Source organism: Zootoca vivipara, chromosome Z (assembly GCF_963506605.1).
Source record: "Zootoca vivipara chromosome Z, rZooViv1.1, whole genome shotgun sequence".
Classification (NCBI taxonomy): domain Eukaryota; kingdom Metazoa; phylum Chordata; class Lepidosauria; order Squamata; family Lacertidae; genus Zootoca; species Zootoca vivipara.
Window position 1 is genome coordinate 44,750,966 of NC_083294.1, and position 24,460 is coordinate 44,775,425.

General features: G+C 47.3%; 2 protein-coding genes across 2 annotated transcripts; both read right to left on the reverse strand.

Moving 5' to 3' along the window:
• Positions 1-1,551: 1,551 nt before the first annotated feature.
• On the reverse strand, positions 1,552-10,722 carry LOC132591543 (uncharacterized). Its single transcript, XM_060270585.1, has 3 exons — positions 10,713-10,722; positions 2,733-2,861; positions 1,552-2,075 (listed from the first exon to the last, which is right to left on the reverse strand). The coding sequence occupies exons 1-3, from the start codon at positions 10,720-10,722 to the stop codon at positions 1,552-1,554; spliced, it is 663 nt and encodes a 220-aa protein (XP_060126568.1).
• Positions 10,723-13,771: 3,049 nt separating this feature from the next.
• LOC118078657 (BTB/POZ domain-containing protein KCTD16-like) lies at positions 13,772-20,440 on the reverse strand. The gene is made up of 2 exons (XM_060270224.1): positions 20,340-20,440; positions 13,772-15,601 (listed from the first exon to the last, which is right to left on the reverse strand). The coding sequence occupies exon 2, from the start codon at positions 15,543-15,545 to the stop codon at positions 14,742-14,744; it is 804 nt and encodes a 267-aa protein (XP_060126207.1). The 5' UTR covers positions 15,546-15,601; positions 20,340-20,440; the 3' UTR covers positions 13,772-14,741.
• Between the last annotated feature and the right edge of the window lie 4,020 nt (positions 20,441-24,460).

Consider the following 24,460-nt stretch of genomic DNA (forward strand, 5'->3'; position numbering starts at 1 on the left):
CTCTGGTTCACAAATGCATTGGTTCACAAATGCTTTGGTACCCAAACGCCCTGATTCCCAAATGGCCCTGGTTCCCAAATACATTGGTTCACAAACGCCTTGCTACCCAAATGCCCTGGTTCTCAAACGCCTTGGTAACCAAATGCTCTGATTCCCAAATGCCCCAGTTCCCAAATGCCTTGATACCCAAATGCCCTGGTTCCCAAATACAATGTTTCACAAATGCCTTGGTTCCCAAATGCCTTGATACCCAAACGCCTGGTTCCCAAATGCCCTGGTTCCCAAATGCCCTGGTTCCTAAATGCCTTGTTACCCAAATGCTTTGGTTCCGAAATGCATCGGTTCGCACACGCCTTGGTACCCAAACACCCTGGTTCTCAAAAACTTTGGTACCCAAATGCCCTGGTTCTCAAACGCCTTGGTAACCAAATGCCCTGGTTCCCAAATGCCCTGGTTCCCAAATGTATTGGTTCCCAAACTCCCTGGTTCCCAAACTCTCTGGTTCACAAATGCATTGGTTCACAAATGCTTTGGTACCCAAACGCCCTGATTCCCAAATGGCCCTGGTTCCCAAATACATTGGTTCACAAACGCCTTGCTACCCAAATGCCCTGGTTCTCAAACGCCTTGGTAACCAAATGCTCTGATTCCCAAATGCCCCAGTTCCCAAATGCCTTGATACCCAAATGCCCTGGTTCTCAAACACCTTGGTAACCAAATGCTCTGATTCCCAAACACCCCAGCTCCCAAATGCCATGATACCCAAATGCCCTGGTTCCCAAATACAATGTTTCCCAAATGCCTTGGTTCCCAAATGCCTTGGTACCCAAACACCCGTGTTCCGAAATGCATTGGTTCCGAAACGCCTTGTTCCCAAATGCCCTGGTTCCCAAATGCCTTGTTACCCAAATGCTTTGGTTCCGAAATGCATTGGTTCACACACGCCTTGCTACCAAAACACCCTGGTTCTCAAAAAACTTGGTACCGAAATTCCTTGGTACCAAAATGCCTTGGTTCCCAAACACCCTGGTACCCAAATGCCCTGGTACCCAAACGCCCTGGTACCCAAACGCCCTGATTCCCAAATGCATTGGTACCCAAACGCCCTGCTTCTCAAAAATCTTGGTACCCAAATGCCTTGGTACCCAAACACCTTGGTACCCAAACGCCCTGGTTCCCAAACGCCGAAAACCCGGAATGAAGTGTTCCGGTTTCCGGATCTTTTTGGGAAGCCGAATGTCCAATGTTGCCGTCGGGGGTTTTTTTCCAGGGCGCCTCAGCTTCCGAACATGTCGGACGTCAAACGGACTTCAGTTTTCCGCTTTTTCATTTCCTTTGTTTTTGCGACTGTGCGGAACCCGGTTCAGCTCTTGATGGTGTGACTGCGGAAATGGATCAACCCCCCCCCTATCCTAACAAGGACTATCACCACTGCAGGTCGGGGTGGGGGAATTGATTTTTATTTTATTTTTCATCTACAAGACTGTCTCCTTTCTTTTATAGCACAGTCCACTGAGGATCGCTTCTGTTGGAAGGTTCCACGAGAGACCCTCAGAGCTGGTATTTTTGGAGCAGCTCGCTTTGCCACGCCCGTTTCTTGTCGGGGAACGAGGCGGGCACCTGGATTCTCCGAAAGTCCTCGATGCACTTGCCCAGCTCCGACTGGAGGGCCTTCCTCTCCTCGCCACGCTCCAGCCCGTTCTCCTCAACGCCCACCTGCTTTGCCTCCTCCAGCTTCTGGAGGGGCTTGGAGAAGTCCAAGGTGGTGGGCCGGGGCGGGATGCACTCCTCGGGGGCCTCTGGCCACGGCAAGGACCCCCAAGACCACCCGGTTTCCGGGAGGGGGCCTTGATCCGGAGGAAGGGGCAAAGCCGGATCTGGTTCAGGGAAGAAGTCGGCGGAAGAGAAAGGTCTCTCCTGGGCGGCTTCCTCGGAGCTCTGGAGTGGGTCTGGCGGGGCTGGCTCGGTGGTGGCCCCGGCTGGGAGCGTGGGGAATCTTTCAACGGTGGTGGTTGGGGGGCGCTCTACGGCAGCTGGCGGGGTGGTTGACGTAGTGCTGGTGGGGACGGCCGATGCTGGAGGAGAGGAGGAGGAGGAAGAAGCAGAAGAAAGACGAGGAGGAGGAGGAGGAGGAGGAGGAGGAGGAGGAGGAGGAGGAGAGGAGGGAGAGATGAGTAAATAATCATAGAATCATAGAATCGTAGAGTTGGAGGAGACCACAAGGGCTATCCAGTCCAACCCCCTGCCAAGCAGGAAACACCATCAAAGCATTCTTGACATATGCCTGTCAAGCCTCTGCTTAAAGACCTCCAAAGAAGGAGACTCCACCACACTCCTTGGCAGCAAATTCCACTGCCGAACAGCTCTTACTGTCAGGAAGTTCTTCCTAATCATAGAAATAGGAAATAATTTCTATGCCAAGCAGGAAATAATGATGAATATGGGGTCAAGCCACTCCTCCTACTTCTTTGTAACCTCCAGCCTCCAGCCTGCCTTCCGGGACCCCCCCTGGTTTCTGATCGGGGGCTCGGTTTCTTATTGTACCTTATGCCCCAAACTGGCACGTCTTTATTCGTTGAGGAGGGCCTTTGCCGGAAGCCTTGAACTTCATAGATTCAAACGCGCCTGCAATCAGCTTCCTGCCATGTGATTTCCTCACGTGAATCTTTTGTCTGTCTATGGCGTTTATTTCTACCAAGGTGAGCTCTAAAAGGGTGATTTTTCTATCTCACCTGGAGGCACGGCTGCCGCATCGGTGCAGAGGTCCAAAATGGGCTCGGAGGAGGAGGCAAGGCTTTTCCGGATGTCCTTCTCCGTTCTCGCCGGGGCCGCAGGAGGTGCCACGCCGAGACAGAGGCTTCCTAGGGCGCGGTATAAATAAAAAAAAAATATTGTTATTACTACTACTACTACTACAGAAAGAGAGAGAGAGGACTCTAGAAAGCAACACTCTAGAAAGGAACGCACCTAGAAAGGAACGCTGTGATCACTAAAAGTCAGCATGGGTTTCTGAAAAATAAGTCATGTCAGACTAATCTGATCTCATTTTTTGACAGAATTACAAGCCTGGTAGATGAAGGGAACGCTGTGGATGTAGCCTATCTTGATTTCAGCAAGGCCTTTGACAAGGTGCCCCATGATATTCTTGTAAATAAGCTGGTAAAATGCGGGCTAGACAATGCTACTATTCAGTGGATTAGTAACTGGCTTACTGACCGAACCCAAAGGGTGCTCATCAATGGCTCCTCCGCATCCTGGAGAGTAGTGACTAGTGGGGTGCCACACCACAGGGTTCTGTCTTGGGCCCAGTCTGATTCAACATCTTTATCAATGACTTGGATGATGGGCTTGAGGGGATCCTGAGCAAGTTTGCAGACGATACCAAATTGGGAATGGTGGCTAATACCTAAGAGGACAGGATCACACTTCAAAATGACCTTAACAGATTAGACAACTGGGCCAAAGCAAACAAGATGAATTTTAACAAGGAGAAATGTAAGATACTACACTTGGGCAAAAAAATGAAAGGCACAAATACAGGATGGGTGACACCTGGCTTGAGAGCAGTACATGTGAAAAGGATCTAGGAGTCCTGGTAGACCACAAACTTGACGTGAGTCAGCAGTGTGATGCAGCAGCTCAAAAAGCCAATGCAATTCTGGGCTGCATCAATAGGAGTATAGCATCTAGAGTTAGGGAAGTAATAGTACCATTGTTTTCTGCTCTGGTCAGACCTCAACTGGAGTACTGTGTCCAGTTCTGGGCACCACAGTTCAAGAAGGATACTGACAAGCTGGAACGTGTCCAGAAGAGGGCAATGAAAATGGTCAAAGGCCTGGAAACGATGCCTTATGAGGAACGGCTTAGGGAGGGAGCTGGGTATGTTTATCCTGGAGAAGAGAAGGTTAAGGGTGATATGATAGCCATGTTCAAATATATGAAATGATGTCATATGGAGGAGGGAGAAAGATTGTTTTCTGCTGCTCCAGAGAAGTGGACACGGAGCAATGGATTCAAACTACAAGAAAGAAGATTCCACCTCAACATTAGGAAGAACTTCCTGACAGTAAGAGCTGTTCGACAGTGGAATTTGCTGCCAAGGAGTGTGGTGGAGTCTCCTTCTTTGGAGGTCTTTAAGCAGAGGCTTGACAGGCATATGTCAAGAATGCTTTGATGGTGTTTCCTGCTTGGCAGGGGGTTGGACTGGATGGCCCTTGTGGTCTCTTCCAACTCTAGGATTCTATGATTCTATGACTAAGACGAGCATCTCCCTCCACGACTTTATTTCGCAGTTGCTGAAAGTACATATAACCAACAATCACATTGAGAGCTGTCCCAATGTGAGCGACTGATTCAAAGATTTAAAATCTCAAGCTGTCGGCGGGGCTGCCAAGAGAGGGTTTCCCCCCCCCCCTTCCTGTTATAGCTCAGTCCCTTCTCTCCAGCTAATAGGATTACGGGAAGCTGGGATGACCCGCGACCCAGCTCTCCGTCTCTTTGAAACCAGATTTTTCCTTGATTGAAAAGATCACTGTACACATTTAAAACCACTGGCAGGAAATGTGAAGGTGGCTTGTTATGTCAACATTGATTTCTACATGTGATTTGTATAACTGTTTGGAAAATGCAGAGATGCAGTTAATTGGGGGATATGGTAAGAACCCGTGGAGGGAAGGAAGTCAGTCTGAGGGTTCTAAGAGAGAGAGAGAGAGAGAGAGAGAGAGAGAGAGAGAGAGAGAGAGAGAGGGAGAGAGAGGGAGGGAGGGAGGGAGGGAGGGAGGGAGGAAGGAAGGAAGGAAGGAAGGAAGGAAGGAAGGAAGGAAGGAAGGAAGGAAGGAAGGAAGGAAGGAAGGAAGAAGGACCCTGGCTTGCACATTTCATAAAGATTTGAGCGAGAGAAAGAGAAAGAGAAAGAGACAACAACAACAACAACAACAACAACAACAACAACAACAACAACAACAACAACAACAACAACAATTTATTTATACCCCGCCAATCTGGGCGGCTTACAACAGAAAAATGAAATAAAGTAATCTATTAAACATTAAAAGCCTCCCTAAACAGGGCTGCCTTCAGATGTCTTCTAAAAATCTGGTAGCCGTTTTTCTCTTTGACATCTGATGGGAGGGCGTTCCACAGGGCGGGCGCCACCACCGAGAAGGCCCTCTGCCTGGTTCCCTGTAACTTGGCTTCTCGCAACGAGGGAACCGCCAGAAGGCCCTTGGCACTGGACCTCAGTGTCCGGGCAGAACGATGGGGGTGGAGACACTCCTTCAGGTATACTGGACCAAGGCCGTTTAGGGCTTTCAAGGTCAGCACCAACACTTTGAATTGTGCTCGGAAACGTACTGGGAGCCAATGTAGATCTTTCAGGACCGGTGTTATGTGGTCTCGGCGGCCACTCCCAGTCACCAGTCTAGCTGCCGCACTCTGGATTCAAAGGTAGCCCCATGTAGAGCGCATTGCAGTAGTCCAAGCGGGACATAACTAGAGCATGCACCACTCTGGCGAGACAGTCCATGGGCAGGTAGGGTCTCAGCCTGCGTACCAGATGGAGCTGATAGACAGCTGCCCTGGACACAGAATTAACCTGCGCCTCCATGGACAGCTGTGAGTCCAAAATGACTCCCAGGCTGCGCACCTGGTCCTTCAGGGGCACAGTTACCCCATTCAGGACCAGGGAGTCCTCCACACCTGCCCGCCTCCTGTCCCCCCAAAACAGTACTTCTGTCTTGTCCGGATTAAACCTCAATCTGTTAGCCGCCATCCATTCTCCAACCGCCTCCAGGCACTCACACAGGACCTTCACCGCCTTCACTGGTTCTGATTTGAAAGAGAGGTAGAGCTGGGTATCGTCCGCATACTGATGAACACCCAGCCCAAACCCCCTGATGATTTCTCCTGTCTTTGTATGTTGGTCTCTTTGGGAAGCTGCTGATCTCCAGACGAGTGGAACTCGTCCTGTCCAGTTCTGGGCACCACAGTTCAAGAAGGATACTGACAAGCTGGAACGTGTCCAGAAGAGGGCAACCAAAATGGTCAAAGGCCTGGAAACGATGCCTTATGAGGAACGGCTTAGGGAGCTGGGTATGTTTAGCATGGAGAAGAGAAGGTTAAGGGGGGATAAGATAGCCATGTTCAAATATATGAAAGGATGTCATATGGAGGAGGGAGAAAGATTGTTTTCTGCTGCTCCAGAGAAGCGGACACGGAGCAATGGATTCAAACTTCAAGAAAGAAGATTCCACCTCACCATTAGGAAGAACTTCCTGACAGTAAGAGCTGTTCGGCAGTGGAATTTGCTGCCAAGGAATGTGGTGGAGTCTCCTTCTTTGGAGGTCTTTAAGCAGATGCTTGACAGCCATCTGTCAATAATGCTTTGGTGGTGTTTCCTGCTTGGCAGGGGGTTGGACTGGATGGCCCTTGTGGTCTCTTCCAACTCTAGGATTCTATGATTTTATGATTCTAAGAACAGATTGAGCAAATATTCATCGTTTGGGGTTTTCTTTAACTTCCCCAGAGGGGTAGAAATAATAATAAAATTTTGCTGTTGTTGTTGTTGTTGTTATCATTATTCTTTCCAAAAAAAGCATTTAATACTAAGAGAATGAGATACCACTGTATTTCGATACAGCGACGGGGGAATTTCTACAATCCCTATCCAGACTTTATTTAAATAATAGCAGCCGGCTGGAACTGAAATGGGAGATTGCCATGTTTATATATGAGATAGATCTCTTTCTCTAAAGCTGCCATTTGCTGATTAATTTCCCTCCCTCCCTCCCTCCAGGTCAGGGGTCACCAAACTTTTTCTGCAGGGGGCCAGTCCACTGTCCCTCAGACCTTGTGTGGTGCCGGACTATATTTGGAAAAAAATATGAACAAATTCCTATGCCCCACAAACAACCCAGAGATGCATTTTAATTAAAAGGACACATTCTACTCATGTAAAAACATGCTGATTCCTGGACCGTCCGCGGGACGGATTGAAAAGGCAATTGGGCCGCATCCGGCCCCCGGGCCTTAGTTTGGGGACCCCTGCTCCAGGTCCTCCAGCTTGTGGTCAGGATTACCCAAAGGCTTCAGGAGAACATCCCCATTTCCCAGGTAAGTAGAATCATAGAATCATAGAGTTGGAAGAGACCCCAAGGGCCATCCAGTCCAACCCCCTGCCAAGCAGGAAACACCATCCAAGCATTCTTGACATATGCCTGTCAAGCCACTGCTTAAATACCTCCAAAGAAGGAGACTCCACCACACTCCTTGGCAGCAAATTCCACTGTCGAACAGCTCTTACTGTCAGGAAGTTCTTTCTAATGTTTAGGTGGAATCTTCTTTCTTGTAGTTTGAATCCATTGCTCCGTGTCCGCTTCTCTGGAGCAGCAGAAAACATTTTCTTGCTAAAATTCTTATGACCTCCTGCCACCCCCACCATGTATTTCCTGATCTGATAAACTATTATTCTCTCTTTTCTTTTCCCACTTTTTTTCAGATTGCTTGATCGAATTTAAAAAAAACACAGCAAAAAATCTGCCGTGACAAAGAGGCAACCAAAATTATCTCTATTTTTCTTTTAATAATCTTTGCCAATGTTATATACGCTTCTATTTGTATGTCCAAACACAGGAGTTGTTCAAACGCTTCGCTAATGTCATCTTCCTGCAATAATCCTCTAAGTATTTTCTGTACACATCCCATTTTTGAATAAATCTCAGCATTATCTCCCAAGTTTTTCTGTTTTTTTGCAAACTCCAATCACTTACTTTCCCCACTCTCAATTTTGTTGGGATTTTCTCTCCCTTCCAATTTGTTGCAATCAATATTCTTGCTGCTTCCGCCACATACAATAATATTCCTTTTTGCATTTTTTTGGTATGTCTGGTCCCGGAATCCCCAGGAGGAAATGGAAAACTGAATATTATTATTTTAAAAAAATCAAATCAATGAAACCGTGTCAAGCTTATAATAGGTGCTATACATCCTATATCAGGCATCCCCAAACTGCGGCCCTCCAGATGTTTTGGCCGACAACTCCCATGATCCCTAGCTAACAGGACCAGTGGTCAGGGATGATGGGAATTGTAGTCCAAAACATCTGGAGGGCCAAGGTTTGGGGATGCCTGTCCTATATACATAGGATGGATATAGGAAGGGTATATATCCATAGGAAGGGTACACATCCTATACCCTTTTTAAAAATGCTGGCTCTTCTTTTAATAGGGTTAGAATCATAGAATCATAGAGTTGGACGAGACCACAAGGGGCATGCAGTCCAACCCCCTGCCAAGCAGGAAACACCATCAAAGCATTCTTGACATATGCCTGTCAAGCCTCTGCTTAAAGACCTCCAAAGAAGGAGACTCACTCCACCACACTCCTTGGCAGCAAATCCCACTTCCAAACAGCTCTTACTGTCAGGAAGTTCTTCCTAATGTTGAGGTGGAATCTTCTTTCTTGTAATTTGAATCCATTGCTCCATGTCCGCTTGAGCAGCAGAAAACAACCTTTCACCCTCCTCTGTATGGCATCCTTTCATATATTTGAACATGGCTATCATATCACCCCTTAACCTTCTCTTCTCCAGGCTAAACATACCCAGCTCCCTAAGCCGTTCCTCATAAGGCATCGTTTCCAGGCCTTTGACCATTTTGGTTGCCCTCCTCTGGACACATTCCAGCTTGTCAGTATCATTCTTGAACTGTGGTGCCCAGAACTGGACACAGTACTCCAGGTGAGGTCTGACCAGAGCAGAATACAGTGGTACTATTACTTCCCTAAATCTAGATGCTATACTCCTATTGATGCAGCCCAGAATTGCATTGGCTTTTTGAGCTGCTGCATCACACTGTTGACTCATGTCAAGTTTGTGGTCTACCAAGACTCCTAGATCCTTTTCACATGTACTGTTCTCAAGCCAGGTGTCTCCCATCCTGTATTTGTGCCTTTCATTTTTTTTTGCCCAAGTGGGTTGTTGGTTTCGTTTTGATTTTATGTATTTGGTATTTTATGTGAACCGCCCTGAGACCTTCAGGTATTGGGCGGTATGGAAATTAATTAGTAATAACAGCGACAATAATACTTGTCTATGATATGTGCTACAACAAAGCAATAATCTTTATAATCTTAATAATAATAATAATAACTTATTTATACCCTGCCCATTTGGCTGGGTTTCCCCAGCCACTCTGGGTGGCTTCCAAAATAAAAATGAAATGAAATAATCTATAAAGATGAAAAGCCTCCCTAAACAGGGCTGCTTTCAGATGTCTTCTGAAAATCTGGAAGCTGTTTATCTCTTTGACATCTGATGGAAGGGCGTTCCACAGGGCGGGCGCCACCACCGAGAAGGCCCTCTGCCTGGTTCCCTGCAACTTGGCTTCTCACAACGAGGGAACCGCCAGAAGGCCCTTGGCACTGGACCACAGTGTCCGGGCAGAACGATGGGGGTGGAGACGCTCCTTCAGGTATACTGGGCCGAGGCCGTTTAGGGCTTTCAAGGTCAGCACCAACACTTTGAATTGTGCTCGGAAACGTACTGGGAACCAGTGTAGATCTCTCAGGACCGGTGTTATGTGGTCTCGGCGGCGGCTCCCAGTCCCCAGTCTAACTTCCGCATTCTGGATTAGGTGTAGTTTCTGGGTCACCTTCAAGGGTAGCCCCATGTAGAGCGCATTGCAGTAGTCCAAGCGGGAGATAACTAGAGCATGCACCACTCTGGCGAGATAGTCTGCGGGCAGGTAGGGTCTCATCCTGCGTCCCAGATAGAGCTGCCCTGGACACAGAATTGACCTGCGCCTCCATGGACAGCTGTGAGTCCAGAATGACTCCCAGGCTGCGCACCTGGTCCTTCAGGGGCACAGTTACCCCATTCAGGACCAGGGAGTCCTCCACACCTGCCCGCCTCCTGTCCCCCACAAACAGTACTTCTGCCTTGTCAGGATTCAACCTCAATCGGAATAATGTCTATGAGATGTGCTAGAAGCAATAATCTTTAATAATAATAATAATAATAATAGGCAAAGTTAACAGAGAAATGGAATAACCGCCCTGATCAAACCTTTACAGTGGAACCTCGGTTTATGAACACCTCGGTTTATGAATTTTCGGCCGCAGACCCATCTGGAACGGATTAATTCACTTTCCATTACTTTCAATGGGAAAGTTCGCTTCAGTTTATGAGCGCTTCAGTTTATGAACAGACTTCCGGAACCAATTACACCCATGCTTCGGGTTAAGTACGCTTCAGGTTGAGTACTCTGCGGACCCGTCTGGGACGAATTAATCAACTTTCCATTACTTTCAATGGGAAAGTTCACTTCAGTTTATGAACGGTTACTCCGCGGACCATCTGGAACGGATTAATTCACTTTCCATTACTTTCAATGGGAAAGTTCGCTTCAGTTTATGAACGCTTCAGTTTATGAACAGACTTCCGGAACCAATTGTGTTCATAAACCGAGGTTCCACTGTATTAGAAAATGGGGCATGGATAAAAAATATCTCATGGATTATTGTAGCGATATGTTGCTGTACGATGTGTCTTATGCCATTGTACCAAGTCCCTACCCAGGACTGATCTTGTCTTGGGTTGGACTTGTAAACCCCGGGGCTGTCCCCCGAAACAGGGGATTAGGCCCCTTAAATGGACTTTGGACATAAGGGGTGTCAGGAAAGGCGCCTGGTTTTGAACCTGTGTGACCGCTGTCTACCCGTCCCCATTTGCGGTGTGCTAGTGATGTCATAGAATCATAGAGTTGGAAGAGACCACAAGGGCCATCCAGTCCAACCCCCTGCCAAGCAGGAAACACCATCAAAGCATTCTTGACATATGCCTGTCAAGCCTCTGCTTAAAGACCTCCAAAGAAGGAGACTCCACCACACTTCTTAGCAGCAAATTCCACTGTCAAACAGCTCTTACTGTCAGGAAGTTCTTCCTAATGTTGAAGTGGAATCTTCCTTCTTGTAGTTTGAATCCATTGCTCCGTGCCCGCTTCTCTGGAGCAGCAGAAAACAATCTTTCACCCTCCTCTATATGACATCCTTTCATATATTTGAACATAGCTATCATATCACCCCTTAACCTTCTCGTCTCCAGGCTAAACATACCCAGCTCCCTAAGCCGTTCCTCATAAGGCATTGTTTCCAGGCCTTTGACCATTTTGGTTGCCCTCCTCTGGACATGTTCCAGCTTGTCAGTATCCTTCTTGAACTGTGGTGCCCAGAACTGGACACAGTACTCCAGGTGAGGTCTGACCAGAGCAGAATACAGTGGTACTATTACTTCCCTTGATCTAGACGCTATACTCCTATTGATGCAGCCCAGAATTGCATTGGCTTTTTGAGCTGCTGCATCACACTGCTGACTCATGTCAAGTTTGTGGTCTACCAAGACTCCTAGATCCTTTTCACATGTACTGCTCTCAAGCCAGGTGTCACCCATCCTGTATTTGTGCCTTTCATTTTTTATTTGTTTATTTATTTATTTGCCCAAGTGTAGTACTTTACATTTCTCCTTGTTAAAATTCATCTTGTTTGCTTTGGACCAGTTGTCTAATCTGTTAAGGTCATTTTGAAGTGTGATCCTGTCCTCTGGGGTATTAGCCACCCCTCCTAATTTGGTGTCATCTGCACACTTGCTCAGGATGCCCTCAAGCCCATCATCCAAGTCATTGATAAAGATGTTGAATAAGACTGGGCCCAAGACAGAACCCTGTGGCACCCCACTAGTCACTACTCTCCAGGATGAGGAGGAGCCATATATGAGCACCCTTTGGGTTCGGTCAGTAAGCCAGTTACAAATCCACTGAATTGTAGCATTGTCTAGCCCGCATTTTACCAGCTTCTTTACAATAATATCATGGGGCACCTTGTCAAAGGCCTTGCTGAAATCAAGATAGGCTACATCCACAGCGTTCCCTTCATCTACCAGGCTTGTAATTCTGTCAAAAAATGAGATCAGATTAGTCTGACATGACTTATTTTTCAGAAACCCATGCTGACTTTTAGTGATCACAGCGTTCCTTTCTAGGTGCTCACAGACCGTTTGCTTAATGATATGCTCTAAAATCTTTCCTGGTATTGATGTCAGGCTGACTGGAGGTATGTTTCCCCCCCCCTTTTTTTTCTTTTTTCTTATAATTTCTTTTTCTTTTTCTTTCAATCTTTGTACTCTTTTGTATGTACATGTTTTCACTCTTTGTGCTTTTAAATAATAAAATTTATTTTAAAAAAAGAATTAGATAGTTGCGCCTTCTCACGAGAAAAAAAGATACCCTGGCGCCCACTCGCCCCTGCCGATCTCGGAGGGGGAGGAGCGGGTCTGAGTAGCCCGATTTCGGGCCGATCCTGGCGCCCCCTCGCCCCCGAACGACCATAGATTTCCTTGCCCCACTGTGGCCCCTCCCCCCATGCCTTGGCCCCTCCCCTCCCCCCCCCCGATTTTGATCCTGGCTACACCCCTGCTAAGTAGACTCCAGATGTACATCTTTGTAACTTTTCTACGTAAGCCTGCCTTTCTGAGATTATGCTGTTAACTCAGATTTGAAAAAAGAGCTGTAGAACCGTAAAACAAAACTCATTTCTAAAACGTATAAATTGCTATTGGATTATGAAGGGATTGATGAAACGGTTACAGTTTCTATGATCAAATGGGCACAGGACTCTGCTTATCCGATTACATGCTCGGAGTGGGAAAATTTGTGGAAAATCAATATGAAATTTACTTCGAGTTGTAACATAAGAGAAAACATGTTAAAGATGAACCACAGGTGCTCCGCTGCTCCAGAGAAGCGGACACGGAGCAATGGATTCAAACCACAAGAAAGAAGATTCCACCTCAACATTAGGAAGAACTTCCTGACAGTAAGAGCTGTTCGGCAGTGGAATTTGCTGCCAAGGAGTGTGGTGGAGTCTCCTTCTTTGGAGGTCTTTAAGCAGAGGCTTGACAGCCATATGTCAAGAATGCTTTGATGGTGTTTCCTGCTTGTCAGGGGGTTGGACAGGATGGCCCTTGTGCTCTCTTCTAACTCTAGGATTCTATGATTCTAGGTGGTACCTCACACCTTCCAGATTATCTAAAATGTATAAGAACATCGCAAATATTTGCTGGAGGTGTGGGGGAAACGATGGAAACCTATTTCATATGTGGTGGACGTGTGAAAATATTAAGAAATCCTGGGATAAAATTCATGACGAGATCCAAAAAATCTTGGGAATGAATATTCCATAAAGACCAGATATTTTTTTTATTAAGTATCACCTTTCAAAAAGATATTCCCACACAATCAAGAGAAATCCTTCTATATTCTTTAGCAGCGGCTCGTATTGTTATTGCCAAAGGATGGAAAGAAAGAGAAGCCCCCAAAATTACAGAGTGGCAAAATAAACTTCAGGAATTTGCCGAAATGGCACAGTTAACAAATAGTTTGAGAGGAAAGGTTAAAGAAGAATTTGTTTAAAAAATGGGATAGGTACAAGAAATACATTAAAAAATACAGCGAGAACTAAAATTTTATGATAGCGTTTGAGTAAAAAGGGAAGAAAATTGTCTGGATTTGTAGAAATTGGGATGTTTAAAGCAACATGAGTGTGAAACGATATGTAAATATAGAGACAGCATTGATTGTACATACATTCGACGATAAAAGGAAAAAAAGTATGCTGATGGAGTTAACAGGAAGTCCAAAGATAAAATATTTCTTTTTATTTTATGTATTTGCATACGTAGTTTTTTCTTTTTTGTTTTTTTGTTTTGTTTTTTGTCTTGTTTGTGTGTGTGTGTGTGTGTGTTTGATGTAGTTATATAATTTTCTTTTCTTTTCCCTTTCTCCTTTTTGTTGAGAAAGGAGGGTTGGAGATATTGTATGGAAAGTGGAAAAAAAACAATGTATATGTAAAAAAATGTATAGGTTTGGTGAAGGAAAAATAAATAAATATTATTATTAAAAAGAGAGAGAGAGATTATGCTGTTAACTCAGGATGTCATGTGAGTAAACTCTATCTTATTTTAATGCTATTGTGTCGTGTGTTTCTTTTAAGAGGGACAAAGGGAATTTGCCAGGAAGTATAATATTGTTGCAGAGGTTCTAACAAACCTAATGCTCACGCTTTGCTGCGCACAAAAGGGGAATGTCGCTCTGCTGATATTGGAAGCTCGCTAACACAAGCTTGGATAGGGTCTAATAATATATCCTAATCCACATCCCTAACATTCCCACACAAATTACCGGGCCGGGAATTCCTCCTTTGACTGACCGCATGGACCCGAGGGGGGATTAGCGCCCTGGGGAGCTGGGCCACTGAGGAGTCTCTCACTCCGTCATTTCCCCCCCTTACATGACATCTGCATGATGTATCTGTGCTGGGTGCATGGTGCTTCCTCAGAAGAGAAAGGGAGAACTGATAAAAGAGGGGGCATCCCTTCATTTGGGGGGGGGCGAGTCCTGTTGCAACCATCTTTCAGATCGACACCGCCATTTGGATCCTCTATTCCCGACGGCGTCTCGGTTTGGCAATCTGAGGGAATTCCCCTTGGCGAAACGGATACATCGTTACACACACACACACACCCCACACACACATCCAAGTCCGCAATTCGGAGAAAGCCAGGGAGGAGGGTTGGTGCTACTCTGAAGGATCCAGAGAGGGTTCGGTTCAGGAAGCGAGCGAGGAGAGGCCAGAGGGTTTGTTGGTTTGTCTACACTCTACGGGGTGTGTTTGGGTTTGGCTCAGCCCGAGCGTCACTCACGGTAGAAGACGTATTCGGCATACGAGGTCCAGATCTTGCAGTCCGCCGGCTCGACGGCACAGGTCCCTGTTGAGTTGCTGGCCACCATCTGAAACCCAGCGCCGGCTAGCTGGTCAAAGGCTTTCTCCAGGAAGGTGAACTTGAGGTAGTAGCGGGACGTGTAGCGCCCCGGCGCTCGGTCGGGGTCCCGGCTCTCATTCAGCGCCTCGCCAAAGACCTCCCGGGCCAATGCCGTCTTGCCGCAGACCGTGATCCTCGCCACCCGGCGGAATTTGGCATCTGCCTGGCCGTCTCGGCCCAGGGCATACGAGCCCCGGCAGGCGATCGTGATGAAACCGGATATCCGTGTGCTTTGTCCGCCGGGTGAGATTCCCGGGGCGTCGGGCCCGGGGGAAAGATCCTCGGAGTCACTTTGGCCCTCCTCGTCCGAGTCCTGCTGGCCGGCTTCGGGCGCCAACGTCCGGGCCAGCTCCGGGAGTTGGAAGAACTCAGCTTCGCGCCGCAGCCGGCCTCTCTCCGGGAAGTTTTCTGGCAGCACGAGGCAGCGGTCTCTCATGTAGTCAAGGATGTAGCGGAAGAGGAAACCGTCTCGGTCGACGAAGACGCGGTTCTTGCTGTCCCGGGCCAAGGGCTGGCTGCCGTTGGGGGCGAACATCTCCCAGAGCAACGAGTCGGGGACGCTCAGCAGGGTGCTATGGCGAGTCAGGTAGACTTGACCACCGACGTTCAGCTCCACGATCTCTGGGAAGGCTGAGCCGGGCTTGGGGCTGCCACTCCCGGGGTCCGCCAAGGCCATCTCCTATCCGCCTGAAAAAGAACCAGCCGAGGTTGCAGTATCATCAGAGAAATGACCTGTTTAAACGAGATAGAAAGAATTACGGCTTTGAGAACAGAAAATCAAAATTCCAAACGAAGTTAGTGGAAGGCGAAGAAAAGTTGTTGAACAAGATGTATGACCTCCTGCTAGACTGGAACACAAAAGACGAGGCAACAAAAGAATGTATGATAAAAATGGGCTGTGGACCTGGGACACAATATCAATCTTGATCAATGGCAAAATCTGTGGAACCACCAAATTAAATTTACTGCTTGTACAACATCTTTATCAATGACTTGGATGATGGGCTCGAGGGCATCCTGAGCAAGTTTGCAGATGACACCAAATTGGGAGGGGTGGCTAAGAGCAAAAAGCACGCCGACCTAGTGGTGAGAAGAAAATATCCTTAAATAAGAGATATGGGGGAATGATAAATGATCTTCAATGTCTGTATACTAATGCACAGAGCATGGAAAATAAACAAGATGAACTTGAGCTCTTGGTACAGCAAACTAAATATGACATAATAGGCATTACTGAAACCTGGTGGGATGAGTCTCATGATTGGAATATAGAAATAGAGGGATACAATCTATTTCAGAGAAATAGACCAAACAGGAGAGGAGGAGGAGTAGCGTTATATGTCAGGGATGTGTATACCTGTGAAGAGATCCAGGATTTAAAACTTCAAAGCCAAGTTGAGAGTATCTGGGTCAAAATAAAGGGAGAGAAAAATAACAGTGATCTCATTGTGGGAGTTTACTATAGACCCCCAAGCCAAACTGAGGACACAGATGATGCCTTCCTGGAACAGATGACCAGGCATTCAAAAGGAGGTGAGATAGTAGTAATGGGGGATTTCAACTATCCTGATATTTGTTGGATGTCAAACTCAGCCAAGAGCATAAGGTCGAACAGATTCCTCACTGGCCTTGCAGACAATTTCATTGTCCAGAAAGTGGGAGAAGCAACAAGAGGATCAGCCATTTTAGATCTGGTCCTAACCAATAGTGATGACCTGGTAAGTGGAGTAGAAGTGGCAGGATCATTGGGTGGGAGTGATCATGCTCTTCTGGAGTTTATTGTTCAACGGAAAGGAGCAACCAAGCATACTAAGACTCAACTCCTAGACTTTAAGAAAGCCGACTTCAGAAAACTTAGGGAAACGCTGGGTGAGATCCCATGGACAGAAATACTAAAAGGGAAGGGAGTTCATGATGGTTGGGAGTTTGTTAAAAGAGAGATATTAAAAGCACAACTTCAGGCAATACCAATGAGACGGAAACATGGAAGGTGCCTAAAGAAGCCAGGGTGGCTATCTAAAGAACTTTTAACTGAGTTAAGATTTAAAAGGGATATGTACAAAAAATGGAAAAGGGGGGAAATCACCAGAGAGGAATTCAAACATATAGCCAGCACGTGTAGAGACAAAGTCAGAAAAGCTAAAGCACAGAATGAACTCAGGCTCGCCAGAGAGGTTAAAAGCAACAAAAAGGGCTTTTATGGGTATGTCCATAGCAAAAGGAAGAACAAGGAAACAGTGGGGCCACTTAGAGGAGAAGATGGTGAAATGCAAACAGGGGACAGAGAAAGGGCTGAACTCCTCAATGCCTTCTCTGCCTCAGTCTTCTCCAAAAAAGAAAACAATGCCCGACCTGAAGAATATGGAGCAGATGATTCAGCAGGGGAAACACAGCCCAGAATGAGTAAGGAGGTAGTACAAGAATACTTGGCTAGTTTAGATGTACTCAAGTCTCCAGGGCCAGATGAACTACATCCAAGAGTATTAAAAGAACTGGCAGAGGTGATTTCAGAACCACTGGCAATAATATTAGAAAATTCCTGGAGAACAGGCGAAGTTCCAGCAGACTGGAGGAGGGCAAATGTTGTCCCTATTTTCAGAAAGGGGAAAAGAGAGGACCCAAACAATTACCGCCCAGTCAGCCTGACATCAATAGAAAGATTCTAGAGCAGATCAATGCGCCATCAATAGAAAGATTCTAGAGCAGATCATTAAGCAAATGGTCTGTGAGCACCTAGAAAGGAACGCTGTGATCACTAAAAGTCAGCATGGGTTTCTGAAAAATAAGTCATGTCAGACTAATCTGATCTCATTTTTTGACAGAATTACAAGCCTGGTAGATGAAGGGAATGCTGTGGATGTAGCCTATCTTGATGTCAGCAAGGCCTTTGACAAGGTGCCCCATGATATTCTAGTAAAGAAGCTGGTAAAATGCGGGCTAGACAATGCTACCATTCAGTGGATTTGTAACTGGCTTACTGACCGAACCCAAAGGGTGCTCATATATGGCTCCTCCTCATCCTGGAGAGTAGTGACTAGTGGGGTGCCACAGGGTTCTGTCTTGGGCCCAGTCTGATTCAACATCTTTATTAATGACTTGGATGATGGGCTTGAGGGCATCCTGAGCATGTTTGCAGACGACACCAAATTGGGAGCGGTGGCTAATACCTAAGAGGACAGGATCACACTTCAAAATGACCTTAACAGATTAGACAACTGGGCCAAAGCAAACAAGATGAATTTGAACAAGGAGAAATGTAAGGTATTACACTTGGGCAAAAAAAAATGAAAGGCACAAATACAGGATGGGTGACACCTGGCTTGAGAGCAGTACATGTGAAAAGGATCTAGGAGTCTTGGTAGACCACAGACTTGACATGAGTCAGCAGTGTGATGCAGCAGCTCAAAAAGCCAATGCAATTCTGGGCTGCATCAATAGGAGTATAGCATCTAGATTTAGGGAAGTAATAGTACCACTGTATTCTGCTCTGGTCAGACCTCACCTCGAGTACTGTGTCCAGTTCTGGGCACCACAGTTCAAGAAGGAGACTGACAAGCTGGAACGTGTCCAGAAGAGGGCAATGAAAATGGTCAAAGGCCTGGAAATGATGCCTTATGAGGAACAGCTTAGGGAGCTGGGTATGTTTAGCCTGGAGAAGAGAAGGTTAAGGGGTGATATGATTTTTGTTGTTTAGTCGTTTAGTCGTGTCTGACTCTTCATGACCCCATGGACCATAGCACGCCAGGCACTCCTGTCTTGCACTACCTCCCGCAGTTTGGTCAAACTCATGTTCGTAGCTTCGAGAACACTGTCCAACCATCTTGTCCTCTGTCGTCCCCTTCTCCTAGTGCCCTCCATCTTTCCCAACATCAGGGTCTTTTCCAAGGATTCTTCTCTTCTCATGAGGTGGCCAAAGTATTGGAGCCTCAGCTTCACGATCTGTCCTTCCAGGGAGCACTCAGGGCTGATTTCCTTAAGAATGGATAGGTTTGATCTTCTTGCAGTCCATGGGACTCTCAAGAGTCTTCTCCAGCACCATAATTCAGCCATGTTCAAATATATGAAAGGATGTCATATAGAGGAGGGAGAAAGGTTGTTTTCTGCTGCTCCAGAGAAGCGGACACAGAGCAATGGATTCAAACTACAAGAAAGAAGATTCTACCTAAACATTAGGAATAACTTCCTGACAGTAAGAGCTGTTTGAGAGTGGAATTTGCTACCAAGGTGTGTGGCGGAGACTCCTTCTTTGGAGGTCTTTAAGCAGAGGTTTGACAGGCATATGTCAAGAATGCTTTGATGGTGTTTCCTGCTCGGCAGGGGGTTGGACTGGATGGCCCTTGGGGTCTCTTCCAACTCTATGATTCTATGACAGGCATATGTCAATAATGCTTTGATGGTGTTTCCTGCTCGGTAGAGGGTTGGACTGGATGGCCCTTGTGGTCTCTTCCAACTCTACGATTCTATTGTATTTTGGTGTTTTGTTGGAAACTGCCCAGAGTGACTGGGGAAACCCAGCCAGATGGGCGGGGTATAAACAAACAATTATTATTATTATTATTATTATTATTATTATTATTATTATTATTATTATTATTATTCCAAATAGGAAACTGCCTTGTATTAACTACAATGGCATTGTAAACTTTAAAACACTTAATTCTATATCAATAAAGACATTTATTATTATGAATCGTTTGCGTCATAAGTCATCTATTATTCTTTCACGTAGCAGTCTTTGTAAATGGTGTTTCTAAAGGAGCTTTTGCTATCGCCCAATGCCAATGGGCTTGCATTATTAAGTTCATGAATAAAAATAATTCAGCACGCGCGGATTGAAACGCCCTGCCGTCCACCTTGAGCCTGCCTGCAAAAGAGCCACGTGTCCCGTCCTCACGTGTGTGATCTGCCTAGAACCGAGTCTCCCCGGGGGAGGGGATTTTGCGCCGCGTCCCACGCGGCTCCCTCACCCCCGTCGGATCGCCTGGTTCGTCGCGCAGGACGCGGCCGCCGCACCCGTCGGAACGCCCTGACACGCGCACAGACTCCGGCGAAGATGCTATTGGCCCCTCCAAGAACTGCTCCCACAGCACGGCCATCCAGCCTAGGACTTGGGGGGGGGGCAGAGAGATCCTTGCACCCGTGGGAAAGGGCTTGGGAAGACCGAGGGGGGCCGCCGGTTTGCGTCCACATGCCCCCCCCACCCACTCCGAATTCTCTCCTTTCGGATCCTGCGGCGTCCGACTGCGCCAAAACGCGCGCCCGTTCCCACCTGGCCGGCGGCTGGTCCTCTCCAAAGCGGGCGCGCCCAAGCGCGGCACCCTAGGAACCGCCGCCGGTGCTCATCCCTCCTCGTCGTGCCCCCCCCCGGCGAGAGCCGTTCCCCCCGCTTTGGGTTCACATGCCCCAACGCCCCCGCCCCCACCAAGCAACTTCCTTTCGGATGCGCCAAACGCGCGCCCGGGGTTCCCACCTTTCCAGCCGGTCCTCCTCTCCAAAAGCGAGCGCTCCCACGCGGCAGCCTAGGAATCGCCGCTGCTCATCCCTCCTTAACCCCCCCACGGGAGCGGCTCCCCCCGCGACGCACCCCCCCCCAGCCAGGCGCATCCAGAATGGGGAGCCAGGAGGGATGGAGTAGCGCGCCGTGCGCCTCCGCGACAAGGGCACAGAGATGGCGAGCCGCGGCCTGCAACGTCCGCGCTGCTGCCGCGCGCTCGCCCCCGCCTCCGCTGGCCCCCAGCCCGGCTTGGCCCCGTTTTGATCCGCTGTAATCCTCGGCAGCCCCCCTTGCCCCCCCTCTGCTCGCTGAAGGCGTGCGCAGAGGCGGAAGCGGCATTATCCAAGCAGTCGCCTCGGGTGCCCAAAGAGGGCAACCGAGCGCTCGCTTTTCTCCGCGCGAACTGGGGCTAGGACTAGGGGTTTGGGATAGGAGTTTGGGATAGGGAGGGGTTAGAAATTGAAAGAGGGTCAAAATTGGGAAAGGAGTACGACAAGGTTGTATATTGTCTCCCTGCTTATTTAATTTATATGCAGAATTCATCATGCAAAAGGCTGGATTGGATGAATCCCAAAATGGAATTAAGATTATATATTGTCTCCCTGCTTATTTAACTTATATGTCGAATTCATCATGCGAAAGGCTGGACTAGATGAATCCCAAACCGGAATTAAGATTGCCGGAAGAAATATCAACAACCTCAGATATGCAGATGACACAACCTTGTTGGCAGGAAGTGAAGAGGAATTCAATAACCTTTTAATGAGGATGAAAGAGGAGAGCGCAAAATATGGTCTGAAGCTCAACATCAAAAAAACCAAGATCATGGCCACTGGTCCCATCACCTCCTGGCAAATAGAAGGGGAAGAAATGGAGGCAGTGAGAGATTTGACTTTCTTGGGCTCCTTGATTACTGCAGATGGTGACAGCAGTCACAAAATTAAAAGACGCCTGCTTCTTGGGAGAAAAGCAATGACAAACCTAGACAGCATCTTAAAAAGCAGAGACATCACCTTGCCAACAAAGGTCTGTATAGTTCAAGCTATGGTTTTCCCAGTAGTGATGTATGGAAGTGAGAGCTGGACCATAAAGAAGGCTGATCGCCAAAGAATTTATGCTTTTGAATTCTGGTGCTGGAGGAGACTCTTTAGAGTCCCATGAACTGCAAGAAGATCAATCCTATCCATTCTGAAGGAAATCAGCCCTGAGTGCTCACTGGAAGGACAGATCCTGAAGCTGAGGCTCCAATACTTTGGCCACCTCATGAGAAGAGAAGACTCCCTGGAAAAGACCCTGATGTTCGGAAAGATGGAGGGCACAAGGAGAAGGGGACTCCCTGGAAAAGCCCCAGACGTTGGGAAAGATGGAGGGCACAAGGAGAAGGGGACTCCCTGGAAAAGACCCTGATGCTGGGAAAGATGGAGGGTACAAGGAGAAGGGGACGACAGAGGACGAGATGGCTGGACAGTGTTCTCGAAGCTAGCAACATGAGTTTGACCAAACTGCGGGAGGCAGTGGAAGACAGGAGTGCCTGGCGTGCTCTGGTCCATGGGGTCACGAAGAGTCGGACACGACTAAACGACTAAACAACAACAGGGATAGGAATAGGAATAGGGGTTAGGGAGAGAACTACGGGTTAGGGCGGGGGTCAGCAAACTTTTTCTGCAGGGGGCTGGTCCATTGTCCCTCAGACTTTGTGGGGGGGCAGACTATATTTTGAAAGGAAAAAAAAATGAACGAATTCCTATGCCCCACAAATAACCCAGAGATGCATTTTCAATAAAAGGACACATTTGACCCGTGTCAAAACACCAGGCAGGCCCCACAAATAACCCAGAGATGCATTTTAAATAAAAGCACACATTCTACTCATGCAAAACCATGCTGATTCCCGGACCGTGTGCAGGCCATATTTAGAAGGCAATTGGGCCACATCCGGCCCCTGGGCCTTAGTTTGGGACCCTGGGTTATGGCTTTTCTCTGCGCAAACTGGGCAGAGGAGAGGGTTTACAGCGTCCAGCCCTTGCTCCCCCCTACCCACAAACATGGGATGGGCCTCCTGCTCTCCGTCCTTCAAGGGAGGGGGGGAAGAAGGCAGCATGGTGCAAAGGTTAGAGGGTTGTGCCGAGGGGTCAGCAAACGTTTTCAGCAGGGGGCCAGTCCACTGTCCCTCAGACCTTATGGGGAGGGGGGGCGGACTAGATTCTGAAAATAAAAAAAGAATGAATTCACGTTCCACAAATAACCCAGAGATACATCTTCTATATATATATCATAGAATCATAGAGTTGGAAGAGACCACAAGGGCCATCCAGTCCAACCCCCTGCCAAGCAGGAAACACCATCAAAGTATTCTGGACATATGGCTGTCAAGCCTCTGCTTAAAGACCTCCAAAGAAGGAGACTCCACCACACTTCTTGGCAGCAAATTCCACTGTTGAACAGCTCTTACTGTCAGGAAGTTCTTCCTCATGTTGAGGTGGAATCTTCTTTCTTGTAGTTTGAATCCATTGCTTCGTGTCCGCTTCTCTGGAGCAGCAGAAAACAATCTTTCTCCCTCCTCCATATGACATCCTTTGATATATTTGAACATGGCTATCATAAGCCGTTCCTCATAAGGCATTGTTTCCAGGCCTTTGACCATTTTGGTTGCCCTCTTCTGGACACGTTCCAGCTTGTCAGTATCCTTCTTGAACTGTGGTGCCCAGAACTGGACACAGTTCTCCAGGTGAGGTCTGACCAGAGCAGAATACAGTGGTACTATTACTTCCCTTGATCTAGACGCTATACTCCTATTGATGCAGCCCAGAATTGCATTGGCTTTTTGAGCTGCTGCATCACACTGTTGACTCATGTAAAGTGTGTGGTCTACCAAGACTCCTAGATCCTTTTCACATGTACTGCTCTCAAGCCAGGTGTCACCCATCCTGTATTTGTGCCTTTCATTTTTTTTTGCCCAAGTGTAATACCTTACATTTCTCCTTGTTCAAATTCATCTTGTTTGCTTTGGCCCAGTTGTCTAATCTGTTAAGGTCATTTTGAAGTGTGATCCTGTCCTCTTAGGTATTAGCCACCGCTCCCAATTTGGTGTCGTCTGCAAACATGCTCAGGATGCCCTCAAGCCCATCATCCAAGTCATTAATAAAGATGTTGAATAAGACTGGGCCCAAGACAGAACCCTGTGGCACCCCACTAGTCACTTCTCTCCAGGATGAGGAGGAGCCATTGATGAGCACCCTTTGGGTTCGGTCAGTCAGCCGGTTACAAATCCACTGAATGGTAGCATTGTTTAGCCCGCATTTTACCAGCTTCTTTACAAGAATATCATGGGGCACCTTGTCAAAGGCCTTGCTGACATCAAGATAGGCTACATCCACAGCATTCCCTTCATCTACCAGGCTTGTAATTCTGTCAAAAAATGAGATCAGATTAGTCTGACATGACTTATTTTTCAGAAACCCATGCTGACTTTTAGTGATCACAGCGTTCCTTTCTAGGTGCTCACAGACCATTTGCTTAATGATCTGCTCTAGAATCTTTCTATTGATGGCGCATTGATCTGCTCTAGAATCTTTCTATTGATGTCAGGCTGACTGGGCGGTAATTGTTTGGGTCCTCTCTTTTCCCCTTTCTGAAAATAGGGACAACATTTGCCCTCCTCCAGTCTGCTGGAACTTCGCCAGTACCCCAGTAGTCACTTCTATCCAGGATGAAGAGGAGCCATTGAGGAGCACCCTTGGGGTTTGGTCATATATAAAAATGGTGAAGGTGCATGTGTGTTATTCCCCACTTTTCTCCCACAAGCACTTACCCGATCGTCCTGAAATTTGGCCACAACCTCAAACTCACATGTAAGCAGGTCATCACCTTACTGTCATTCTCTTAAATGAAAAGCAGAGGAAGTTTTCTTTTTGGGAATATATATATATATATATATATATATATATATATATATATATATATTACCAGAAAGATATGGAGGTCTCGTACACCCCAGGTAGTGTGGTTGCTGACCTTGAGCCAGACATCTTGGAGAGTGAAGTCAAATGGGCCTTAGAAAGCACTGCTAATAACAAGGTCAGTGGAAGTGATGATAT